The sequence below is a fragment of the Choloepus didactylus genome, chromosome 6 (assembly GCF_015220235.1).
Source record: "Choloepus didactylus isolate mChoDid1 chromosome 6, mChoDid1.pri, whole genome shotgun sequence".
NCBI lineage: Eukaryota > Metazoa > Chordata > Mammalia > Pilosa > Megalonychidae > Choloepus > Choloepus didactylus.
This window is the reverse complement of record NC_051312.1, coordinates 98,888,585-98,915,150: the sequence shown is the minus strand read 5'-3', so window position 1 is coordinate 98,915,150 and position 26,566 is coordinate 98,888,585. Positions and strand designations below refer to the sequence as shown.

Here is a 26,566-nt window from a genome sequence, read left to right as displayed (position 1 = left end):
TTCAGAAATAGATCTTCAGATCTATGGTCAATTTATTTTTGACACGACTGCCACAGCCACTAAACTGGGACATAATAGTCTCTTCAATAAATGGTGTTGGGAGAACGGGATATCCATATCCAAAGGAATGAAAGAGCACCCTTCCTCACTCCCTATACAAAAATTAACTCATAGTAGATCAAAGACCTAAATATAAGAGCCAGTAGCATAAAACTCCTAGAAGAAAATACAGGGAAACATCTTCAAGACCTAGTGATAGGAGGTGGCTTCTTAGACCTTGCACCCAAGGCACAAGCAACAAAAGAAAAAATAGATAAATGGGTACTCCTCAAAATCAAATGCTTCTGTGCCTTGAAGGACTTTGTCAAAAGGGTGAAAAGCAGCCAACTCAGTGGGAGAAAATATTTGGTAACCACATATTTGATAAGGGTTTGAGATCCACAATGTATAAAGAAATCCTACAACTCAGCAATAAGAGGACAAACAATCCAATTATAAAATGTGCAAAAGACATGAATATACATTTCTCTGGCGAGAAAATACAGATGGCTAAAAAGCACATGAAAAGATGCTCATCTTCACTAGCTATTAGGGAAATGCAAATCAAAACCACAATGAGATATCATCTCACAGCTATTAGAATGGCCACTATTAAACAAACAGGAAATTATAAGTGTTGGAGAGGATGTGGAAAAATAGGAACACTTATTCACTGCTGGTGGGAATGTAAAATGGTACAGCTGCTGTGGAAAATGGTCTGGCAGTTCCTCAGAAAACTAAATATTGAGTTGCCCCATGACCTGGCAATTCCACTACTCAGTATATACCTAGAAGATCTGAAAGCAGGGACGCAGACATTCGCACTCCAGTATTCTTAGCAGCATGATTCACAATTGTCAAAAGATGGAAACAATCCAAGTGTTTATCAATCAATGAATGGATAAACAAAATGTGGTATATAAATACGATGGAATATTACTCAGTGGTAAGAAGGAATGAAATCCTGAAGCCCATGACAACATGGATGAACCTTGAGGACATAATGCTGAGTGAAATAAGTCAGACACAAAAGGACAAATATTGCATGATTTCACTAATATAAACTAATTAGAATATGTAAACTCATAGTCATAAACCTTAGAATAGAGGTTACCAAGAGATAGAATGAGACTAGAGAACGAGGAGCGGTTGCCTAATATGTACAGAATTTTTAACAAGGTTGAACTTAAATGTTTGCTAATGGATAAAGGTGACAGTAGTTCTTTAATGGGATTATAAGTAATAATACTGAATTGTAGCTGAGTGTGGTTGAAAGGGGTTGTTTAGAGTCATGTATGTCACCAAAAGGAAAGCTAGAGGTTAAAATATGGGAATGTATAACAAAGTGAACCTTAAGGTGGACAATGTTAATGATTAACACTACCAATGTAAATAAATTATTTCATGAACTAGAACAAATGCACACTTGTACAAGAGTTAATAATGGAGTAGTATATGAAAAAAGTACCTTTTGCAAACTACAGACTATAGTGAATAGTAATATCTTAACATTCTTTCATCAACAATAACAAATGTACCACACCAATACTAGGGGTCAATAATAGGTTGGGATAAGGGTATGGGGTGTTTGAGGTTTTCTTTTTTTATGTCTATTTGTTATTTTTCTTTCTGGAGTAATGTAAATGTTCTAAAATTGATTGTGATAAGGATTGCACAACCAGGTGATGATAATGTGAGACATTGATTGTATACTTTGGATTATTATATGGTGTGTGAATATAGCTCAATAAAATTTGCAGTTTTAAAATAAGTGATAGGATTTCATGTGCCCTGGCTAGTCCCTCCCCCACCCCTCAGCAGCTGCATGAGGAGCTAGCCCTCAATCCCAGTGTAGAGCTCTGGTCCCAGTTTCAGAGGGAGAAGAGTGGCCCTTGTGCACATGCTGGGAGCATTTATTTCTGGCCCATTCTGTCAAGTGATGGCCTGAGGGACTCACCATCCCAGAATTTTCCCTGCGTGTAGAAGGCAGCTCACAGAGCTCTCCCACAGAACACTGTGGTAGAGGATTCAAGTCATGCTGCCTGGGGCAAGGTATTGTAGGCCATAGGGCATAGCGGAGTGCCTGGGATCCTGAGGAAACTGTTTCCTAGGGAAGAGGGACATTTGTATAATAAAACAAAAAAGCATAGGAAAACTCTAAATGGTGACAAGAACAAAGGAGACTGGCTAAGGACCTTTGGACTTGAGGAATGACCATGCAGTGAGTTCCCTGGACTTTCTTTTTGTCTCTCATAAATCCTAGGTGGGGCACTGGAGAAGCCTGTAGCCTAGAACCACCAACAAGGACACTCAAAAAAAAAAAAAATCCGCCAAGAAAAGCCTGCTCCCTCTAGCCAAAAGTACCAGGGAAAGAGTGGACTAGCAAAACAGGAATCCATTTTGATAATAGTAGCTGTACTTTAGCCAAACACCAAAGGAAAAACTGTCCTCTCACCCGTGCAGTGTCAGTGGGGGTGAACAGAGTCCTAGACTTCTGGCCCCACTTGGAGCAACAAAGTGAGGCAATAGGAGATGGCCGTGCATTTCTTCCAGTGGGCTGGTGTCAGTGGGGTTGAATGGGGAGTGGAACTCCCACCCTCATCCAGTAGCAAAGAGAAAGAACAAAGCGTTGTGAGGTAGTGCTGGTTGGCAGTACACTCTCCAGTGGGGACCTGAATTTCCCTCTCTGCTTAGTGGTAACTAGATGGAAGGAGGAGGGGAAGCAGTGCTAGTTGGCACTCTTCTTTCCCCACTGGGTTATTATCAGCATGGCCCAGAGGGGAGCTGAATTTCTATTCTTCACAGAGGCAAGAAGGCAGAACAAGGTGGTTCAAAGTGGTGCTAGTCAGCACTCCATGTTCTCTTGCCCATTGGTATCAGTGGGCTGAAAAAAAGGAGTTGAGCTTCCACCCCACTCAGTGACAATACAGCAGAATAGAGTGCCAATTGGTGACCCATTTCCCCCACTGCCTGCTAGTGAGGCTCAGTGAGGAAATGAACCCCCGTACACACCCAACAGTAATGAGGTGGTATGAGTTGATGTTCCACTTTCTCTGGGGAGGTGTCAGTGAGGCTAAATGGGAAGCTGAATATCCACCCCACCTGGATCTGCACACTACACCAAACCTGAGTGACGACCTCAAAACTAAAAGATTAAATAGAATCCAGAGTATCATAAAATAACATCCAAATTGTCCAGGATACAATAGAAAATCACTTGTCATGCCAAGAAACAGGAAAATCTCAACCTGAATGAGAAAAGATGATCAAAAATGCCAACACTGAGATGACACAGATGTTGGAATTATTTAAAAAGGATTTTAAAGTAGCTATCATGGTTTGATAAGAAATTATGAACACACTTGAAACAAATTTAAAAAAAAGAAAGGTTTTTGCAAAGAAATGAAAGTCTCTGCAGAGAAATAGAAGATATAAAGAAGAACCACATGGAAATGTTCCAACTGGAAAATATTATAAACAGAATAAAAAATTCACTGGATGAGCTCAATGGCAGAATGAATATCACAGAGGAAGGAATCAGTGTACCTAAAGTTAGGAAAATAGAAACTACCCATTCTGAAGGGAGTGAAAATAGACTGAAGCTGTATCCAGAACCTGACCACTACTCACCATTTCCTGGTCCAAACCACTATTGCATTTTTCCTGAATGTAGTAAAAGCCACTTACCTGGTCCCACTTTTTCAAACTTTTCCATTAGTCTATTTTATACCAAATGAATCCTTTTAAAATGTGAATCAGATTATGCCATTCTTCTCAGAATCTCCCCATTTCACTCACAGTAAAAGTCCAAGTTTGTAAAATGGCCAACAAGACTCTACAGGATTTTCCCTCTGTTGCCTCTCTGACTGTAGCAGACAAAATTCTAAGATGGGCCCCATGATCTCTGCCTCCTGGTGTTGCACCTGTGGAAAAGTGATTTAGCAATTGTAATTAAGGTCACTAATCAATTGATCTTAACATAGGGAGATTATCTGAGCAGGCCCAGTCTAATCATGTGAACCCTTGAATAGCAGAGAGTTTAATTCAACTGGTTGCAGAAGAAAAAATTAGAGAGATTCCAAAGGTGAAAAGGATTTGATGTCCCATTGGTGGCATGACACGAGAGGGCATCACATGGTAAGGAAGAAGGGCAGCCTCTAGAAGCTGATAGAAGCTCCTGAATGAGAGCCAACAAGGAAATGGGGACCTCAGTCCTACAGCCAAGGAAACTGAATTCCACTGACAGCCTGAATGAGCTCAGAAGTGGATTCTTCCCCAGAGCCTTCCAATAAAAGGTCAGCCTGGCTGACACCTTGGTTTTGACCTTGTGGGATCCTAGTCAGAGAACATAGTTGAGCCCACCCAGACTTCTGACCTACACAACTGAGAAATGATAAGTGTGCTGTTGCAAGCTGCTAAGTTTGTGTTAATTCATTATTCAGCAATTGAAAACTAATACACTGGCCTAATCTCCGACTGTTCTCCTTCTCTCATTCACTCATTTTAGCCACCCTGGCCTCCTAGATCTTCTTTGACAGCACCAGGTACTGCATTAGGGTCTCTGCAATGGCTGTCCTCTGTGGCTGAAATGTTCTTCCTCCAGATAGCCACATAACTAGTTTCTTTGGTCTTTCCTCAAATTTGACCTCCACAGTGAAGCTTGCTTAGGCCCACCCCACCGCAACCTATTCTTCTTACACTACTCTGCTTTTTTTAATTTTTGGTTTTAAAAATTAATTTTTTTAATTTTTGGATTTAAAAAAAAATCCAAAACCCTTATTGCCTTCTAACACACAATACAATGGACTTATTTATGGCATCTATTGCTTATTGGGGACCTACCCCCACTCCCCTACTTAGAATGTAAACCCATAAGGGAAAGTATCTTACTATGTTTACAAACATTTCAAGCACCTGGGCCAGTTCCAGACACATAGTAACTGCTCACAGAATGTTTGTAGAACAAAATGGACTAGATCATCACCTCTGACTTACTGTATTGCTTTGTAACATATTTCTTACAGTCCAGGCTGTGATATGCCTTTTATACCCTTCCTCATAATGAGGGTAATTATAGATATAATGCACAGCCTTGTGCCTGGGAGTACGATGGCAAATAGAAGATTCTTTGTGTAGTCCTTAGTATGAAAATATATTGTATGGGTTTTTGTCATTCTTACCTAAGAGCTGGAAGACAAATAATGAACTTCAGTGATTGAAACTAAGATGTTTGGGAGAGAAGGGTGGGTTATACAAAAGGCACCTTGGTCAAACCTAAGCCTTGCAGAATAAATTTTTGAAAACTACTGATATAAAAATTGAATTAGATACCTTCTTAGATCCCTTACAATTATATAATACCACAATTTTCTAACCTTTTTCTCCAAATATTTTAGAATATCTCCACATAAATACCACACCATTACCCTGGATTCTACTTCCCCTCCCCATTTGCCATGAATCAATTCTAGACCTACTATTTCTCCCTTCAACTTTACTCTTATTGCCCTTTCTTTTCATTCTCACTGTCACCATCCTTGTTCAGGCCATCTAGATTACTCAGAGAATGCCCTAACTGATTTTCCTGTCTCCCAGCATATCTACACTCCTCCCTCTATCAACCCTACATATGACCATTCGTTGATCTTCCTAAAATGGATTTAAATCTTCTTGTTGCATCAAAATCCTCCTATAAATCCCTATTGCCTACAGAGTAAATTTCAATAAACAAACAAGCCCATAGGCTGGAAAGTAAGATCTTTCACAATCTGGCCCATTCAACCGCATCTGTTTTCCCCAAAATTCTCTCCCTTCTTTTGGAAACATCCACCCTACTGAGAACCTAATATACTGCTCAAGGCAAGAACAAATGTTTTAAAGAAAAAGTAGAGGTGGGGCTAGTTTAAGAAAAAATTTGGAGTTGAGGAATGATTTTGCATTCTATTTTTGTTGCTGTTACAGTGAGGAAGTAAGACATCTGCCCTGATATTAACTAGCCTCTTTCTTGATGTGCAAAAGTGTCTTATTTTAGGAAGCCAATTTCGTAGGTAAAGAATTGCTGATATCAGATATGCCAATGAAAGTGAAAGGAACCTAACTTTTGAATGGGTCACCCTGTGAGCTGTGTTCTCCATTTGTTTCTGCAGGGAGCCCCGCAAAGTGGTTCTGCACAAAGGCTCCACTGGTCTGGGCTTCAACATTGTGGGCGGGGAAGATGGAGAAGGTATTTTTGTGTCCTTCATTCTGGCCGGTGGACCAGCAGACTTGAGTGGGGAGCTCCAGAGAGGAGACCAGATCCTATCAGTGAGTATTACTGTTTAATGTTCAGTCCATCTGTTTCTGACATTATCCATGAAGAAGTCATATGACTCCAAAAGCACCTTAATTACAAAACAAAAAGGCATGAGAATATCATGACTTCAAGTGTGCATTGCAGTTTAAATGTTGTTCAGTTTCTTTATTCTTGTTACACTTACACTCCAGATAAAGGTAAAAATATTAGTAGTTTCTTTTACATTTTCTGAGACATATTTCCATCCAACAGATCACTGAAACACATGCCTTTTAAAAATGGCATATTACTTATTATAAAAATGCAGATTTTTTCCCTCAAACATGTGGCCATACTCTAAAAGCTGTACCTTTATAATGTGTATAGTTTTGTGCACGTATCTATGGAAGAAAATGCATACCTATTTTGGTGTGGTGATTATGAGTGGTCACACACTATTTACCTATGGACAAGAATTACCAGCAACCATTTATTAATTAAGCACCTATTATTTTCCAAGCATTTTATAAAAGTAAATTTTAATTTTCACCATCACCCTTAAATGTATTGACCCATGTTCAGATGAAGTGAAAAAAAATACGGAGAGATTAAGTAACTTGTCAGAGGTCACATAGCTAGAAAGTCAGAGCTGGGATTTAAATATTTGATAATAATGCCATGATGCCTGCCCTCACCCCCTCCCTTTTCTCTTACCTCCCTCCTCCCTCCCTTCTTTTCTTGCCTCTTTCTTCCTGTTTCCTTTCTTTTCAAAATATTCCTTGATTTCTAAAAATATTTACTGACTGTTTCTTTCTACTACATCAAGCTACATCCCTGGTATAGACTGTAGGATAGGTAGTTAAATCCATTGTGAATGTTCATGCTCATATGGATGTTTTTATAACCATGAAAATAAAAACGGAGAATTACATAAGGAGCCCAGTTATTGTGGCTGAGGATTTGGTTCGGAAGTCACTGAAGCATTTAATTGTGGTTTTCATTGTGCGCTTAGGAAAATTCGTTTGCATTTTATAGCTGTGATTTATAGCTAGAATTTTCCAAGTGACCTTATATTTGTTAACCACCTTTCCAACCCCTTAAATATAAATAGATCTCTTCCTCCCTCCTTCTCTCCTCTCTCCCTCTCCCTTCTGTTCCCTCTCCCTCCCCCCTCCCTCTCTCCCCACTTACCCCCACCCCTCTCTCTCTCTCTTTCTCTCTTTCTCTGTTTCTCTCATCTCTCTCTATATCTCTCTCCCTCTCTCTCTCTCTCATACACACACACACACACACACACACACACACACAACATACCTACAAAGCATACAGTCAGTTGAGTACCCAGTGATCTGCATGGATGGCCTTGCCTTCTATGTCCGTGTGGTTCTCTCATACATGCAGCCTTCTTCTTACTCGTCGGATATTTGGAAGGATGTTGAGGATGAGAGAAATAGGGTAAAATCCTATTCCAGGTGCTTGTTCTGCCAACCAAGGGCTGAACCTTATCCTTCCAACTACTTTCCCTTCACCTACTTCTTAGACATATAAAGTGATATATGAGTTATAACTGGTGGTTAGTAAACCTATTGCACATATTTGTTTACATGTCTGTCTTCCTCTACTAGGTGGTAAGCTCCCTGAAAGCACGTTTTCTTACTTGATGTTGTATCCTCATCAGTTAGCACAGTGCCTGGCACATAGAAATCTCTCAAAGTAAGTTTATTGAATGAAAAAGTGTTGAATAAATGTGGTGGTGTTTTAAGAAGTCACTGTGGCCTGGAAAATGGACTTTAAAACTCTATCTAAAATTCCTAACATATCTTCATTATCCTGGCTCAAAATCTGTAGACAGGGGGGACCGCTCTGTCGTTTCAATGGTGACATCAGCATTCTCATTGTCATAGCACTTTCCCAGACATAAAGCAGTTTCACACACATTAACTCTGGGGATCCTCAAAGAAATTCTACGTGTCGGGTTAGGTTATTACTCCCATTTGAGGAAAAGGGGATTCAGAAAGGTCAAATGGTTTGTCCAAGCTGCCGCAGCTACTGACTGTAAAGTTGGACTCAAAATCAGGTCTCTGGACCCCAAATCAGTGTTCTTTCTCCTCTCAGCACAATCTCTCTTAAAATCCTTGTCAACAATATTTATTTAGCACCTTCTTGATGTGCACCACTCTGTGTGCATTCCACCCTCAAGAACACATAAAACTATAAAGAGCTATTACTAATGTGGTATTTTTGAGTCAGTCACTATTTTAACTAATTTAATATCTTAACAACCCTTTGCTTTATTACACTCATTTTTAAATGAGGAAACTGAGGCATAGAGATGAAATTAGACTCTCTAGCTGTGTTTAAATGAGAAATCCACCAAGTCAGAGATTGTATTTCCCCCATGCATGTGGAAGAATGGGGTAGGCTAGTAATCCTCTTATGGTTCAACAAAGAAAATTCACAAATATTTCTACTTTCAGAAAGTATATGTATCAATTTAAATATTACTATCAGGACCACATAGAAAGTAAAGCAACCAATGAGAATTGTAGTCTTTTTAGAGATTATAGAATATAGCAACATTCTTTGAAGTTCAGATATCATATCCTTTTGTATGTATAATATTTGAAAGAACATTTCAATGATGAAAATGTTATCTGCTTTTTGCAATTGAAAGGGAAGGGGGAACATTTCTCCTTCTTGGCTTGCTAAAGCTTATCTAACCTGTCTAGAAAGTAGCTAGTTCCAAGGCTCAGTAGTGGAATTTCACTGGTTAACACTGAGAGCAAAAAAAAAAAAAAAAAAAAAAAAGGGCTTCAGAAGCTGGAACTTTATAATATGGAAATAATATGGAAAGGAAATAATATAATAATATAATTGTTTCTACAGCTCACACTGGAAATGGAGAGACTAAGCTATACCTTCCTGGAAAAAAACAAAAACCCTAAATAGCAATCAATAGCTAAATAAAAATGCAATCTATATCACAAGTTGATAATAAGATTAATTTGAAAACAAGTCATTGCTAACAGTACTGTAGTAAGTGCAGAAAAGGGAAATAGAATCCCCAGGCAAGGGAGCTGGGTGGTAGATCTCTGCTCTCAATTGTCTTCATAGGCAAGAGACTTGTGTAATAGAAAATGACCTTTCCAATCAAGGCAGAATACAATTCTCCCAAACAAACTATAAAATGTTCCTAGATAATTTACTTATTAATGGCTTATTAAGTGCCAGGTAATGTATTAGGATGTGAGATTTCAAAGATGAATGAGAGAAATATCCTGTGCTCAAAATGTTCGTAGCCTGAAAGGAGATATATCAAACACACACGCACAGCAAGCTGAGAAAAGAGGAGGCAGTGACACCTAGAATAGAGCATATTATACTGTAAGTATTCAGTAATCACTGTTAGCTATCATTAACAACTCTGCCTTAAGGATGTGTCGGGGTTTTTTTTATTTTGAAGTGTCAGCTAGCCATGTATAAGGAATTCCTCTTTTAGAAGGTTTAAGCTGTTCCTTCATTGCTTCAGGGTTGGGGCTAGATCAGCATTTCACAGAACACTAGTATGGTGGGATTTTAATAGGTTGCTGCTCATAGAAAAGATTTCCTGGTACCAGTTTCTTCACTGAAGAATTTCTTAAACACAACTGTTGACCAGTATACACTGGAATCTCCAAGAGGCAGAGCAAGTACATGATTTTTCCCACTCGTCTTTGACCACTAAACCCTTACATAAGGGGCCTCTCACAGGACACCATTAGTGGGAAATGCTTGAGTAGATATGTTTATAGCTCCCATCCTTGCCTGTTTTCCTACAAGGGGGTGTTTCTTGCCAGAAAGAAAAGGAAAGTGGCTTTTTAATATGTTTTCAGATTATGGGCACCATCTACTGTTCATGCATTGTCAGAACATGTTGGCTTGCAACCTGAAGATGGAGGGAACCTGAGCTCTATTGAAGGAATTTATCTCCCACCTCTCCTACCTCTCCCACCAGAATTCTAGAACTAAAGTAGTTATGATACTGAAAGATTAAGAAATCATCACCTTAGGCTACATTCCATACACATATTGTGAGTGATCTTTTCTTTCTAATTTCTCCTTTGTGTGTTCCACTTCTCAGGGATTTGTTGCAGAAAGTCTTATCCGATAATTGAACCGTCTTCACGAGGTATTTGTGGAGGAATTTAAGGCATTCAGTGTGTAATCACATTAACTATCTTAGTAACTTCCTCAGGCAGTCTTTCTGCACAGTGAAAGATGGAAATGCTTTTGCTATTATTTGTTTCAGAGCTTTGTTATGAAAAAAATGTGGAGGAAAGCATATAGAAGCAATACGTCTAGAAAGAGATTCTTTCCCATCTCTCCAAGCCATTTTTAGTTTATTTCCCAGTAATCTAAGAGATCACCCCGGCTGACCTTGCTAACTCCATGGCTAACCCTTGATGGACTGTAAGTCCTTAAATAACTGTGTTCCAAGATACATCATTGGAAATACCAGAGGTGACATGCTTCAGATGTTGAGATGAAGGTGCAATTAGTAACTGTGAATTCTTCAATTTAAATTCAAATTGCACTGTGGATTTAGAAAGTAAAAAATGAGAAACGGCTCACCTGGATGTTTACATAATTCTCAGATTACTTTGCTATCTTCATGTTTAAAGCCGTGTAAAGGGAAGGCCCTTATTTGCCAGGCCCTTGTCATTAAGTTATTAAGTTATTCAAACGGAATGGGGAAACAATATACATTATTCACCATCCTGGGGTACTGACAAGGTCATCCTTATATTGTTACCTCAAGTGAGAACTCTAAATCCCATCTGATGTCATTGCTGAAATTCACCCTCCTCCTCCCAAATAAAATCCTAAATTATTTCTTGGAGACCCTAAAGTGGTCCTGGTAATTGCTTACAAACCCCATCCCTTCCTTATCTGCCATGTCTTTCCTCTCCAGCTCTCAGTCAGCCTCGTGGAGTCGTCTTGCTTCCACAGCTTTCAGTACTTAAGTCATTCTCTCTGAGCCTTCCTGAAACCACCACTCCCTGTGGTACCAGAGAGGTTCTGAGGCCTATTTGCAGGTGAGGAGAGGGCCATCTCCCCAGCTCTGTGTTATTTTGTCAAAATCTTGTCCTGAGAAGCATAACTGCTTAATTCAGGAGTTTTATAATGTCTCACCTAAACAGCACATGCCACTTCTCTCCCCTGATCCTCAACACTTGAAATGACCCAAACTTCAGCAAAATCCCTACATTTCCCTCAAGAACAACATCAGTCCCAGCTCTAGTCATCCACTAAATGCTTCCTATAGAGCAGTTTTCTTCCCTCCCCAACAAGGGCAACGAGTTTCAGAAACTAACCCTAGCTCAAACACAACAGTATATATTTCCAATATTTCTGACATCTACCTCTAGATTAAGGGTGATTTCACAGTTTTTCCCCAAGAAAATGGATAGATCTGTTCTTTGTATCCATCTTATAATTTTGTTTTAAAAAAATCAATAATGGATGACGGTAATACTGAACATTTTTAGCTCTAGAGACAGAAAACAACATGTAATTTTTCTGTGTCTCCACCTTGCCTCCCTGCTTCTTCTCATCAGATTTTCAAAAACTTCATGATCCAGGGCACCCTGCTATGCAACTTTGAAGTGAAATCTAACCAAGTGGAGTTGATGATTTTTCTGAAAAGGTGAAGATTTCTTACCCTAACCCTGGCTAGTTAAATTCAGGTTTCTCATCCAGAAACCATGCTTTGGCTGCCTCCCCAAACCAGTGTGATTGTTCAAGCATTTGCTTTTCTCTGATGAACCCTTCTCTCTCTAGAGCTATAGGCCCTCCGATCTCTGACTTTGAACCCCAGTATTACCGTCTTTAGTTGTGGTGGCCCACTCAGATGTCTCCCACCTTACTGGATTTGTCTTCCTGCTCAAGTCAAAGCCCACAGCTCCCCTGATTGAGAGACCGCTCAAATAAACCAGGTAGCCAGTGCTCAGAATTTGCCTCAGAAGATCTAAAAGGAAACATGAGTACTTTATACTTTCCTTTATACGGAAAGTATTCCTCAGCTGCTGCCTCGGAGTGCCAACATCCAGGCTGACCCTGGCCCATGCACCAGAGGGCAGGGATCCAGCAAGGGCTGGCCATGCTCTGTGATTCCTTTATCCCTATTGGCCAGTGTGTACAGACCTCCCCCATCACTCTACCGGCCTTTGGAAAGTGTGAGCCTTTCAAAAAGCATATCCAATCATGTCATTTATTCCCTTTCCTGGAAAATTTTCAATGACTTTCTTTTGTTCTTAAATCCAAATTCTTAACGTGGCATACAAGGTTGTGCAGGATCTGGCCCCTGCCTGCTTCGATGGCACCTTGCACACCACTTTCCCTACTCTCACTTATGTTCCAGCCACCCTGGCTTTCTTTATTTTTAGTCAGGAGTGTTGTTTAAAATATATGACAACTTGCCACAACCCCGGAATCAGCCCATACAATGAATGGGCCATAGTGCTACAACTGCAAGATTGTAGGGATATAGGGGGCTTCCAGGCAACCAGAGTTATGGTGACCCCACTAGGAGCTCAGGACGGCAGTTATTTCCTTACAAACTGCATGGAAGTGTTTCAGTATTGTAACAGAAGGAATAGTCACATTGATGTGTGGGGACTGAGAAGCAGCCCTACATCCAGCGTGCTGAGCTCCCTCTCACCGCTGGGCATGGGCATGTGCTGACTTTGCTTTGCAGGGGAATTTATAGTGAACATGTGGACTTCTATTACTTAAAAGGGACCCAAGAACTCAGGGATTACCCAAGATTTCACTTACAAAGCATCTCTGTTGTCCAACATAGAACCTGGTTGCATGATGAATGTTAAGTGAATAAATCGAATAAAATTTATGGTCACATTAGGAACCAAAATTAACACTACTGCCTTCCAATTACACTTCTTAAGTTCTGCTTATTTAATGTTAACACACTACATATCACAACTTGTAGAGATGTACCTATGTAGTACATTAGAAAACATACACTTAAAATCAAACCTCTAATTGATAACTCACAGGAAGACTACTCACAGACTCAGTTTAAAGCATTTTTAAAAGTCTAAAATTCAGTTTAGTAATACCAGTTCCAGCCTTTCTCAAAGTGGTATTTCTAAAAGATTGTTCTGTATAAAACCACATCTGTGAAATATTCTTTTGAAAAAGGTTCATGATCAGATAAAGGATCTGAGAAGTCCTTTCATAAATAAAGAAATACTACTAAAGCATATTCTAACCTTGTTTATCCGAGGAGACTTTTTTCCCTCTGGAATACTAATTAAGATCTAATGAAACATACTTTTAGAAACGCCACCTGACAATAATCTTCAGAACGACTCTTTGAACATGCAGGTGTTTATTTGAGAGAAGTAAAATTTTCGTCTTACAATTTTGTTTGCAGAGTTCAGGGTGGGGGGGTTTAGGGTGGGCAAGAATGCAACCCATACACCTAAGACCAAGGAACTATCCTCCTCAATCTAGAAGGATCCTTCTCAAACAAATGTGAAAATTCAGGAGAGGGAACGTGGAACATTAGATAAGGGATGATCTTTATATACAATGTATTAACCTACTCACATAAGACCAGTCAGCAGATACTTACTAAGCATCCACTAAGTGTCAGAAACCACTAGGCAATGGTAACACACGTGAAAAAGACAGTTGGTGTCCTCAGGGACCATATAGCCTTGTGAGAGGAGACAGACACATAAAGAGACATTTCCAGTGTGATATGGAAAGTGCTAGTGGTAAGTTACAGGAATCACATGGGAATAAAGTACAAGGTATTCTTTGTCCAGCCTGGAAATGAGGACAGAATTCTGGAGGGGATCTGCCCAACAAGGTCCTCCTGAGGAAGTAGAAGGAGTAGAGAATTAGCTTTAAAATGCCTAACATTTATTGAGTATCTGCTTAGCAGCAAGCATTGTGCTGGGTACTGCACTATGATTTCATTGAATCCTCACAACAACCTTGTTGTATAAAGCTCAGAGAAATTAAGTAATTTGCCCAAGATCACACACATAATCAGCAATGACAATGGTATTTTAATCATTATTGATTATGTTTTGGAAGCTATGCACTTTCTACAGTGCCAGCCTTCAGAAAGAAAATGTAATTTGATGGTTTGCTTATGTCCGGGGCTGTCATCCACTTAAAGTCTATTAGTGAGAAAAATATAAATGCCTGAAATAGCCTGAAATAATAGAGCATTTACAAGGAGACATATGAACAGCCATAGGAACATTGCACATATAGCCCCTAAGATTGAATTGACTTACAAGCAACACCTAGATCCTCTGAAGTTTCCCTTGAATATTTCCTGGCCATCTCTGCATCCCTTTTGATTAACACAGAACTTGGCTAATGAGTTCATTAAATGAATGAATGACTCATACTTGCCACTTCTCTGAAAGCAACTCGGAATCCTAGGGCCCTTCTCAGTTGTATTCATCTAGACCCCTAGCCCAAAGGGCCCCTTCTGCCCTTTAGATTTAGAATACTTTAAAGCTGTAAACTTTCTGGCCAAAGGAAAACATTTTCCTATTCAAACAGGTCATTTCCTGATTGACTAATCAGAAAAATGCTAAGTAGAAATTCCATTATAGACTAAATGCTAAATACCTGAATATGTTTGTTTACAAGTCTGTTTATGAAATATACATATATATATGAATATACAATACACACACACACACACACACACACACACACACACACACACACATATATATACACTACCCTAAAAAATGTTTGCGTGGTTAAGAATTCCTGTACAAGCTGCAAAGGATGGATTAACACCTGATCCATGTCCATCTCCATGTAAAATGGAAATTGAAAATGGGCCATAATAGCTGGCCCTTGATAAAGGGGAAATCTTGTATAGAGATCTCAAGTTGGAAGGTGATAGTGAGGAAGGATCCTCAAGTGAAAGTGGACAGATGTTTAGTCCCAGTTTGTTTTTGCCTCCAAGTAATGTATTTTGCTTGCTTAACCCTAATAACTCCTTATATTTGCATAAACATTTATAGTACAAAGTCCTTAAATGTGGACATTATCTCATTTGATCCTCAAAGCATCCCTTCAGGATATATAGGAAAACGATCACTTTTGCCATTTTACACAAGAAGAAGCTGTAGAGTTCAGTGATTTCCTAACTCGGAGCTAGTTAGACTCTATACGTGGGCCTCCCTCTACCACAACCAGCTTCCTTACCTCTAGTACTGACTACCCTAGAAATGTATCCTGTGGGAGCTTGGACAGTGAATTCACCTGTCATGGTATTGATTCTAAACAACAGACGTCAGCTCTGAGTGACTTAAATGGAAAAGGAATTTATCTGGAGAGCACTTGCTTCTCAGCTCATAGAATCACCAGGAAGCCTGGGGAACCAGGCTCAGAGGTCAGGGAGGAAATTTGCTGAAGGACAGTCTGTTAAGGATGCTGCTCCTGAGGCTATCATCACTGGGTACCGGTCAACACACTGCTGGAGGTGCCAGGAAATAATCTCTATCTCTGGCCTCACCTTCTATCTTAGTGTGGGGATTCTGAGTTCCCAGCGGGAACATCTCTTTCACCTGCCCGAACTCTCGCTGCCAAGAGCTAGGGAGAAGGACTGTCTGCCCCTCTCCAGTTTCTGTAATGGGGGTTAAAGCACTGCCCTCTTCCTATCTTGGATTGCTCCAAAATAAGAATATTTGGACTCTGGCAGCTACATTTGGCTCAGTGGGCAGTGCTTTCCTTTAACACTGCTCATTCAAGCATTTCAACAGGAGAAACAGGCAAGGACTAGGTCTCAACTTTTCCAAAAAGCTGTGGAAAATGAGGATTTCATTTCTGATGGTTATGATTTTCTGCTTCCTGCACTTTTGATCCCAAAGTAATTTAAAATGTCTTTCTGAGGTAAAGGGATTTACCAGCCAATATAACTTGTCTGAAAAGTCTGGGTGACTATATTGAATAGCTATGGACACTTTCAAAAAATCATCAGTTCTTTTGAGATGAATCTACATGTTGGTCTTTAAGAGAGATGAGGAGCAAGCCAAAATGGGGCATGATCTCCAGTTCTATTTTTACTTTATTTGAGAAGGAAAAAAATATATAGAAAATATATGTAGAGAAAATATGTAGACAATATAAAGGAAAAATATAGAGCAAATAGAAAAGGTGGTATCCTGTCCTGGACAAGACACTGCTCCACATGCTAGAGATAAATTAATGAAATGATAGGTACTTAACCTCATAAAATTTGCAAGCTTCAGTTCTGACTATGCTAAAAGAGGGTACCATAAGGTGCTGGGGAGCATATAACAGGGGGACCTGAGCTAGCCTAGGGAATCAGACGGATGTCCCTAAACAAATGGTATCTTACCTCATGCTTGAAAGACATATGAAGTACAGCCAGGCCAGAGGGAAGAAAATTGAAGCAGGGGGTCAACATGTCCAGTGGCCAAGAAACTAGGGAGAACACACCAGTAGGAGGGACCAGGGGCTCCAGAGCTACCAGGATGGAGAAAGTGAGAAGAAACTTGGGAAATGTTGAGGTTAGCCAAGAAGGTGGGACTCATACACCTTAAAAGGCTTTAAAAGAGGGAATTTGAGTGCAAGGGCAGCAGAAACTTATGGAAAGGTTTTAGGCAGGGGAGTAGCATGATAAGATTTGATAGACTCTGTGAAGTTGGCATGAAAGGGGAAAAAAAATACTGACTTTGAAGTCAGGTCGACTTAGCTTCCTGTCATAACTTCGCCTTTGACTAATTGTGTGGTCTTGATCAGGTTATTTAGTCTTTCCAAGTCTCAGAATTTTAATCTGCAAGAGAGTTGTAATCAGACTATGTAATGTGTTATTCACACAGGAAACATGCAGTAAAAGCCCTTCCCCCATCTCACACTAAATTTAATGGTGTTTCTCCCAGGATTGACCACAGGGGACTTACTAAACTAGTTTATTGGAGTTTAGGTAATGTGGAATCCAAGAAAATTCCCAGGGACATTGGCAGCAGGTTGTATTTTGAAGTCATATACGAGTTGGTAATGGGAAGAGAGCAACTGTCTATTTCCAATTACAAGCAAGCTGGCCTAGATCATGCTGAGGGTTTCTATTGCTGTGCCCACACTATGGCACACCTACCTAAAAAAGTTCTCCTCATCTTGCCTTTGTGTGTTGAAAGGCATTGAAGGTGGAAGGGAGAGAATTCTATTTGCCTTTCTCCCTATTAAGAATAGCATCTCAGGGCTACCATTGTACAGGACATGCACATATTTGCATCCTCACCACACAGCCTAAGAGAGCAGTCATATGCTGCTAACTCATGTAATCCACTCTCATATAACTGTAAAATCAGTTATACAAAGTGGAAGCTCACAGACTGCAGCAGATGGGTCTGGAGTTAGGCCTTTAAGAAGGGACAGGATTTCCTGGGCAGGCACTTCTCAGCAAAGCATTCCCTTTCTCATCTTCCTCTGCCACAAAGAGACATAGATGGGTTCCTTGGTGCCCTAGTGTACCCTGATGCTTCTTCCAATGAAGTCCTTAGAACAAAGAAGATAACTTCTCTGTTCTCATGTTGGTCTCTTCCAAACAAATCCCAGGATCTTCTTCAGAGCAGGAATTATGTCCCACCCACCCCCATGCCTATCGCAGTGCCAAAAATATGGTGGCTGCTTGAGGAAGTCTTCCATTTTGAATTAAGGAAGGAAAGCTTTCCGGCTTGAAGGAACAGCACAGGCAAAGGCACAGAGGCTAGATGTGAGTTCTTCTGGTGTGTGTTTGGGAGGATGGGTACAGAAAAGCATGAAGAGCCACTTTTCTTCTCATTGTTTTGGGGTGTGAGCAGTTATACATGATAGAGAAGCAGATAATAATAGTTTGGAAGGGACAAGCTGTAGGTGGGGGGAAGGTGTACCATTAAGATCGCATTAATCATACAAAAGAGAATCTGGCACATATTTGCTGATGTACAGAGCCATTGCTGGGCTGATGGTAACTGGGCATAGAAAGACAACATGGAATAGAAGGAGAAAGATGACCTTTAGAATCAGACAATTTTGATTTCAAATCTCAACTTTACTATTTCCTGGCTTTGTGAGATTGATCGAGCTACTATTAGGACCACAGTTTCCTTATCTGTAAAATGGGAATAATAATGTCTACCAATCAGCTTTACATTGAGTATTAAATAAAATAACATATTTAAACCATTGGCATAATGCCTAATAACTAGTTCTTACCATCATTCATTCATTCACGCAACAACGGATCACTGAGCAGCCATTATGTGCCAGGCACTATTTAAGTGCTAGTAATATAAGAATAAACAAAACAAACAAAATCCATGCCTTCATGGATCTTACATTCTAGTGGGCAAAACCGAAAATAAGCAAAAGTAATGGATAAGTAAATTATATAATCTACTAAAAGGTGGTAAGTGCTATGGAAAACCAATACAGTAATCTCAGAGAATTTGGAATACTAGGGGAGGAGTTGAAAGTTTAAAAAGGTTGGTCAGAGTAGACCTCAATGAGAAGGTGACACATCAACAAAGATTTGAAGGAATAAAGAACAACGCATGCAGATATCTGGGGAAGTACCAGATAGAGGAATAGTAATTGTAAAACTCTGTATATGGATCGTGCCCTGGTGTATTTGACCAGGTTACTGTAGTAGGACTGGAGTGAGAGAGCGGAGAATAGTAAGAGATGAGGTCAGGGAGACAATGGATAACTCATGCAATGTATAGCCTTGTAGGCCATTGTTAAAACTTTGCTTTTACTCTGAGAGAAAGAAGGAGCCATTGGAAGGTTACAGCAGAGGAGTGACATGCCATTTTAAGAGGATCAGTCTGGCTGCTGTGTTGACTTTCAAGGGACAAGGATGGAAGCCAGAAGCCAGCTAGGAGTCTATGGGAATAATCTGCATAAGAGAAAACAGAAGCTTGGCCAACAGTGGTAGCAATGGAGGAAGTGAGAAGTGCTTGTATTCTGGATATGTTTAGAGGGTAGAGTGAACAGATTTCCAAAAAGATTGAATGTAGAGTATAAGGGCAAAAAAGAAATGAAGGATGATTCCAAGGTTTTGACCTAAAAAATCAGACAGCATATTATTTGAGGTAGAGATGTTCTTATGAGCGGAACAGGTATCAGAGCTAAAGAGACAAACTGAGCCCTGGGGCTCTCCAAGGTTAAGAGTTCAGGGAGAAAAAAAAAAAAAAAGTTCAGGGAGAAGAGGAGGATCAATTCAACAGGACTATGGAGGAACAGCTAGTAAAGTAGAAGGAAATAAAGTGAGTAGAATATCCTGGAAGCTAAGAGGAGAAAGTATTTCCAGAAGGAAGGTATGATCAACTGCTTCAAATGCTGTTGATAAGTCAAGTATGATGGGATCTAAAAATTAACTATTGGATTTAACAACATGGAACTTATTGGTTAGCTTGAAAGAGCAGTTTCTGTGGAACAATGGAGAGAATGAAAAGAGAGGAATTGCTCACAGTGAGTTCAGACATAATAATCTCCTCTGAATATTGCTATAGAGAGGAAAGGAATAGGATGGCAACAAGAGGGTAAGAAGTTTTTGGTTTTGTTTGTTTTTATAACAATGTTTACATGCTGATGCAAATGATCCAATAGGGAGGAGAAAATTTGTGTTTTATTTATCAATTTATGTAAAAATATGTATATTAAGTGGAAGAAGTGGAAAACACTTCATATATATGACTAAAATTCATATTTTTTGTCAATTTATTTATTGAATGTATCCTATTCATATGTTTTATGTATTGCTGTCTTTCCAGAGCCTTGAACAGTGCCTAACTCTTAACATGCTCAGTAATGAAAGAATTACTGTCAAGTACTGTGCTATGTGTTATAAAGTATGGAGAGGTTAATCAGACATTGATGCAACTTTTATGGAGTGATAACCTAGTAGAGAGATAAGACTTGAATATGGTTGTAATGTATATTCAATTATAAGATATGATGGGGAGGAACAACCTTTTTGTTTGTTTTACTCTTTTCATATATTTTTTGTTATTTAAAATCAATAATATTATCCTTAATACCAAGTGTCATTACTTCATCATCATCCATCACCACTGTCACCACCACCACTCACTTCACCACATGCAATGATCATACTCAGTGACTGACACTCACTTGACAGAGAAGCCTATGAGCAGCCCATCAGCAGCACTCTGCCCCATGAAGTACCTGCTTCTCTCTCTCTACCATCCCAAATCCCCAAGGAAGGCTTTAGCTCTTGCTGTAATTCCTACCTGCTGCCAAGATAGCAAATGTAGGACTTAAAGCAGCAGAAATCATGGGGCCCAAGATGTGAATTTCCCAGCTAGTGTGTAGGTTGGGAGGACCCACCTGACTCATGAGGAGCCATGGGAAGGAGTGGAGAGGCAAATGTAGAATGGGAATAGGACCCCTCTAGCCCCATATTAAGATCATGGCATGCCATGTTTTAGGGGTAAGGGGTTAAATAACAGAATCCCTGCCCTCCAGGACCTAATGGGAAATCAGAGCGGAGGATAAGGAAAAATCCTTAAACAAGACCATATTAGAGGTCATAAGGAATTTTGATAGGGTACCAGAGAAATGAAGAAACCCTTTGATAGGAAAAGGGAGCAGATGCCGCAGCAACTCCAATAAAATTATTCACTTGCAGATAATTCTATGTCATATTGTCTCCATGGAAATTTCCATTGGAGGATTCATTCCCTGAATTAAAATGTGTAAAAACTGAATGCAAATCGGAATAATCAGGAGCTGAGAATTTACAAAACCAAAATTCCTGACGTATAATATATGCTTATGTCTATGAAGCATTAGAAGCTTTATAGCAAATGCTTTTAATTAAATTAAATAAATACATAGCAGGGAAGAAGGAATGGAGAGTATGTTTGAAGCCATGGTCTGATTTTAAGGGATTGTTTCTTGGTCATTATTGCATCCCCTGGGCCTTGCCAGAGATGTTACTAAGTGGTGAATAAATTACTGAATGAAAGAATTTAAAGAAACCTCCCTTAAAAGGAAGGGAAAGCCTTTAAAAGTTTTGTTCTAGTTTTTCCCTGAAATGCTCAGAAAAAATTTTTTAAGTTGTCTTTGCCATCTATGATCAAACATATTGCCTCAGTTTTCCAGTGTAACTGTTGTTTGGAAGAGAGAAAACCAAGGCCAAAAGCTTACAAGAGAATGACTGAAATGTGGCTACTGGTATTCTAGGAGTAGCATTTTTCATTGTAAGTCCTTTTTGGACCACATATTAACTGTGCTTTTCGAATTTCAAGGCTTACCTGCACAAGAGTAAACCAGTAAAAAAGAAAATACTCCCTCAGTACCCAGGCCCAGGAGACATAATCTCTAGGAATTCTTTGCGTTGAAAACATCTACTCTCTTGTCCCAAGAGCCCTAAAAACACACAAATCACTGTGAAGCCAGCTACTAAGGTTTGGATTCTTCCACCTGAACCATAGTTACCTTGTTATATCCAAACTACTTAGGTGACTGTCGATCCAGTAGCATTGCATGATAACAAGGATAATAGCCCATTGTATCTGAATAGTACTTTTTGATTTACAGAGCACTTTCATGTTTTTATTCTCAGAGCCATCTTGAGATAGCCTGGGGATGCACTGTTTTCATGGAGAAACCAAGCCTCAGAAAGGTTAAGTAGTGCATCCAAGGTGATAAGGATTAAATAGAAACAAAGTCAGTTAGCTGCTCTTGTCTTACACATTTTTTAGTTATTTTTATAAACCGTGACATATGAACCTAGTATTCCAAGATACAATTAACACAGCAACTGGAGTTATTTCCTGAGTGTCCACAAGATGGCAGTAAAATATTTTGCATAGAACTATATATGTCAACGGTATCTGGCCTGTTTCTTAGGCTTTTGTACTGTATTTGATGGCAGTTATATTTTATCACAGCATTAAAAGTGGTTGCTTTCATGATGCTACATTTTTAAAATATGGTTAAATGGACAAAAAGTGAATTAAAATCTGGAAGTGAAATTTGTGGCTTCACTGCCTTTTTTTTTTTTTTTTTTTTTAATTGTGAGAGTCCCATTTTTAAAGGTTAAGAAAGTACTAGGAATCAGCCAGGAGCTCTACAAGCCAAGATTGCTTGAGAAAGCTCAAAATAAGAAATGATGACCCTCCTTGAAGGAGAGAAAGGAATTAGTAAAGGGTCAAAAGTTAATCTTCCATAGAGTTTAATTGCTTGCTATTTCTCTGTGTTCAAAATCTACCTTAAAGGGAAACTTTCCTGATGGATCATAATGGAAGTGATGTTGTAATCCAAACCACAAAAACATTTACTGCCTGTAGCTTTCATTTTTTGCATGCAACATAAAGTACACTAAACTGGCTATTTTTCATGAGTTTTTATTAGTCTACTCCCAGACATATGATAGATTCAGAAGGCTGGAAACTATACTCATGCTTCCCTGATCTACCTGATGTTTGGGGGTACTGCCTTTGTTGATAGAGGTCATTATCGTCATCATACGTACATGGACATGACTCAGTTTGTCCCATGAATTGAGAACATCACAGAAAAGCACGCTCTCCCTATACCTAATCTACAAGTAATCTACTGTCCTCTAGAATCTCCTTTATGTATAGTAGACGGTATTTAAAGCTGGAAAAGATGGCAGTGAATTAACATTAAATGTACAAAAATCTTAAAATTCAGTATCAGATTTCTCTGGGTTTTAAAGCCCTTTCCCGCTTTCCTGTGCTACTTAGATTTCTCCATTCCCCCTTTCCTACCCTCTCTTCTCTAACCTCTTACTCCTTTCACATTCATGGCCATTTCTTATGAAGAACAGTACAACTATCATTTTTGGTTGCTTGTAAGGGACTCTCCTTTCACCTCAGGCGGTTCATCATTGTATTTTCTAAACGTACACAATTTCTTCCCTGAGAGAAATTATGATGCAAGCTATTAAGATAATATGCTTTTCATCCCCTTACTAGCATCTATTTTAAGCCTTCTGTTAAGGAATAAGATATTCTATTCTGTTCATTTATTCATTCCTTTATCCATCCATCCCTGTCTATGACAAACTTGATAAGAAGGGCTTTCAGTGGCCACATTACCTTTCCACACGGGATGCAGTGATGACTAAGCTATGTGACATGTCCTTAAGGTGCCTGGAGTCCAGGGGAAAGAAATGAGTGGGTCCACGCAGAGTTACGCTGTCAGAAGAGTACAGGGAGGCAAGGGAGTTCCATGGAGGAGGCAGCACCTGGCCGGGTGATCTAGGAAGGATTCCTGCTCCCTTTAGTCATAGGAAGACTGCGCCAGATCCTCTCTGCAAGTCTACACTAAGCCGTCTTTTCATCAGGCCACAAAGGAAGAGCATGAAGTCCAATGCAGAGGTGAAAAGCAGGGGGTGCTTGAGAATTATGAACAGTCCAAATGAAGAGAACATGAGCTATAGGAGACGAGTAGGGGCTTTGAATTCCAGGCTGAGGAATTTGAACCCTAGACCATGGTAAGAACAGCAAACGGTTTTCCACTGCAGCCATTCAATTCCTCAATGCAACTTTAGCAAACTACTGACCCCTCGCTTCTCTGTAAACTGAAGGAATGGAACCATATGCTTTCTAAATCTCTTTCCAGCCCCAACCATTCTAGGAATGTATGTCTGTAAGAGAACTTTGGATGATAAAAAGGGTGCACTGAAGTTTCTTGAACAATTAATTTATGACTAATAATTAAAGATTTCCCTTTAAATAATAAAAGTTGAAAAATCAGAAATTAAAACTGAAGGCCTGCATCCAAGTTTGTACAGAGTCCATTGTTCATAATTTAGCTACCTGAATAAAGTATAATTTTCCTCAATATGGCTTTCTCTAAACTTGTCCAGACTCATTTCTCAAACTTCTCCTCTCTCCATGGTCTAATCCCCCTTCACACTGTGTCCTCTGTTTAAAACACTCTCCCCACCCCCATCTCTTTCTCCAGAATAACTCTCTCCGCTTTCTTGTTATTTTCCCTAAAGGCCTTCTCTCACCAAGCCTCCCCGCCCCCACCACACACACACACACACACACACACACACACACACACACACACACACACAAATACAGAAACACCTCCAGGGAAGGTGCCCCTCTTATGTATTCTTACATCCCTAGTACTCTCACTTTCACAAGACTCACTATGCTCCTTTATAATGGCATGTTCAATACCCAGTAAGCCAGGACAATGTCTGTCTTGTTCACCTTACACATAATTGAGATTCTATAAGTATTAATGAATGAATAAATAAAGTTGTGTTATTATTTTAAGTCAGTAGATTCTGATTAGAGACCTAATAAAATAATTCACGGACAGTAACGCACAGGTGTTGTGACAACTGCCAAGATTAATTTTTATTGCATGTTTTAATATTCTGTGATGGATAGATGATAGATAGATAATTGATAGATAGATTATAGATAGATAGATATGTACATGCTAAGATTTCCCAAAGTCTGAACAGAAATTAAATTCAGGGAGTAAAAGTTCTAGACAATTAAGTATCCAGTCTGAATTTTTAAGTGGCGTATTATCATGAGAGAGATTTGTTGTCCATGACTACATCTGGCAATCTTAACCAAATCAGTCAATTAACAAATATGTATTGAACATCTGCAAGGCGCGTCGCCCAACATAACAAAGTAAAAAGTTGCATACCGTAATTCTTCCCACAGACAAAGGAAACACGCATGAAGTTGTTAGAGATAGACTCTACTTGCCTAATTTTGGACTACGGTGTTGGTCAAGCATGAAGTATATTTGCTATTTTTTGTATTTTGTTTTTCTTGGGAATTAAGGGAACTTTTGCTGAGAGTGGGGTTGCTAGGATTTCCTGTTATTTAACCATCATCTAAGAAGATGGGAAATAGTATTTTTGAAGTGATTGTGCATTCATTCATTCAGTAAATGTGTTGTGCATGTATTTTGAATAGGACATGTTGTTAGGCACAGTCCTTCTATGCTGACTCTGTAAATGTTAGCAACTGACAGGAATATGTGTGACCTAACAATACTTGATGAATATGTAAGATTGCCTAACATCCCAAAGTTAAAAATGTAAAAAATGTAGTTTTGTCTTCTCAGTAATAACCACTAGGGGGCAATGAAGGCAAACTTTGACATCTTTTAAAGGAAAAAAAAAAGAATTGTGAAATGCTTTCTTCTGATTAGAATCTGGATAGATGATCTTATGTTTGGGATGTTTATAGGACCTGTAGGCTGTAGTTTCTGTGATTATGGGTTTAGTAGTTATAATTACCTTTCTAGTGTGGTTTTAAAACCTAGATTATTGACACAGATAATAACTGTGATAATAACATCACCTTACAATTCATGCATTATCTCATTTCAACCTCCCACAACACAGGCAGGGAACATATTCTTTCCTGTTTCCAATGAAATAAGAAAAAACTGAGTTGTAGAGAGAATAAACTTGTAAGTAGCCAGAAGAAATCAAATTACTGGCACAAACTCTATAAATACTAATTATCCACTTTCATTTACCAGGCATAGAAAATTCCCTGCTTTGGCATAGACAGTCAGGGAGAATACAGGGCCCAAAATTAATGATACCCATTTAGAATGGAGACATATAGTAGCAGCTCCTTGGAAGATACTGTGGTTTTCGGTGATCACAAAATACCATCTGATGATCTTGTCAAAACATCTACCTAGAACCTATTTACAGAAATACAGTGCTGGCTTGTGGGAAGGAAACGAGCTTCTGGACTCCACACTAGTTAGACCCTACCTAGGGTTATATGTTCCATTTTGTTGCTAGAGTTTTATAGAGAAATTGAGAAGGTACAGGCTAGGATTAAGGGACCTGGAAATGACGTCTTAGAGAGTTGAAGAGAAATTGGGATGTCTTGAAAGAGGGAAAAAGGGAAATAGAGTTAAGAGTCTGACACAATGTTAAGCGTGTGTGTGGGTCTGACTCCTGCTTCTGCCACTTAGAATTGCGAACTTGGACACTTTACTTAGCCTTCTGTGTCTCAGTTTTCTCATCTGTAAAATGATAACAATGTCTACTTAATATGGCTATTATGAGGAAGAATCAAGATAATGCATGTAAAGTGCGAAGTGTAACATCTGGCACATGGGAGGATTTGATAAATGCTGGCTGTTATTTTTATTGTTGTTATGGTTGTTACTGTTAAACATTTGAAAGACTTTTCTGTAGCAACAAAT

At 39.3% G+C, this 26,566-nt stretch overlaps 1 protein-coding gene across 16 annotated transcripts in view; it reads left to right on the top strand.

The window, feature by feature from the left end:
* Positions 1–26,566, top strand: part of DLG2 (discs large MAGUK scaffold protein 2) — a 2,332,374-nt gene that overhangs the window by 1,981,066 nt on the left and 324,742 nt on the right. For all 16 annotated transcript variants that reach the window (XM_037840899.1, XM_037840898.1, XM_037840904.1 and 13 more), the window contains one exon: positions 6,186–6,342. In XM_037840899.1, the coding sequence (XP_037696827.1) occupies positions 6,186–6,342 (157 nt within the window). The remainder of the gene's footprint in view (positions 1–6,185; positions 6,343–26,566) is intronic.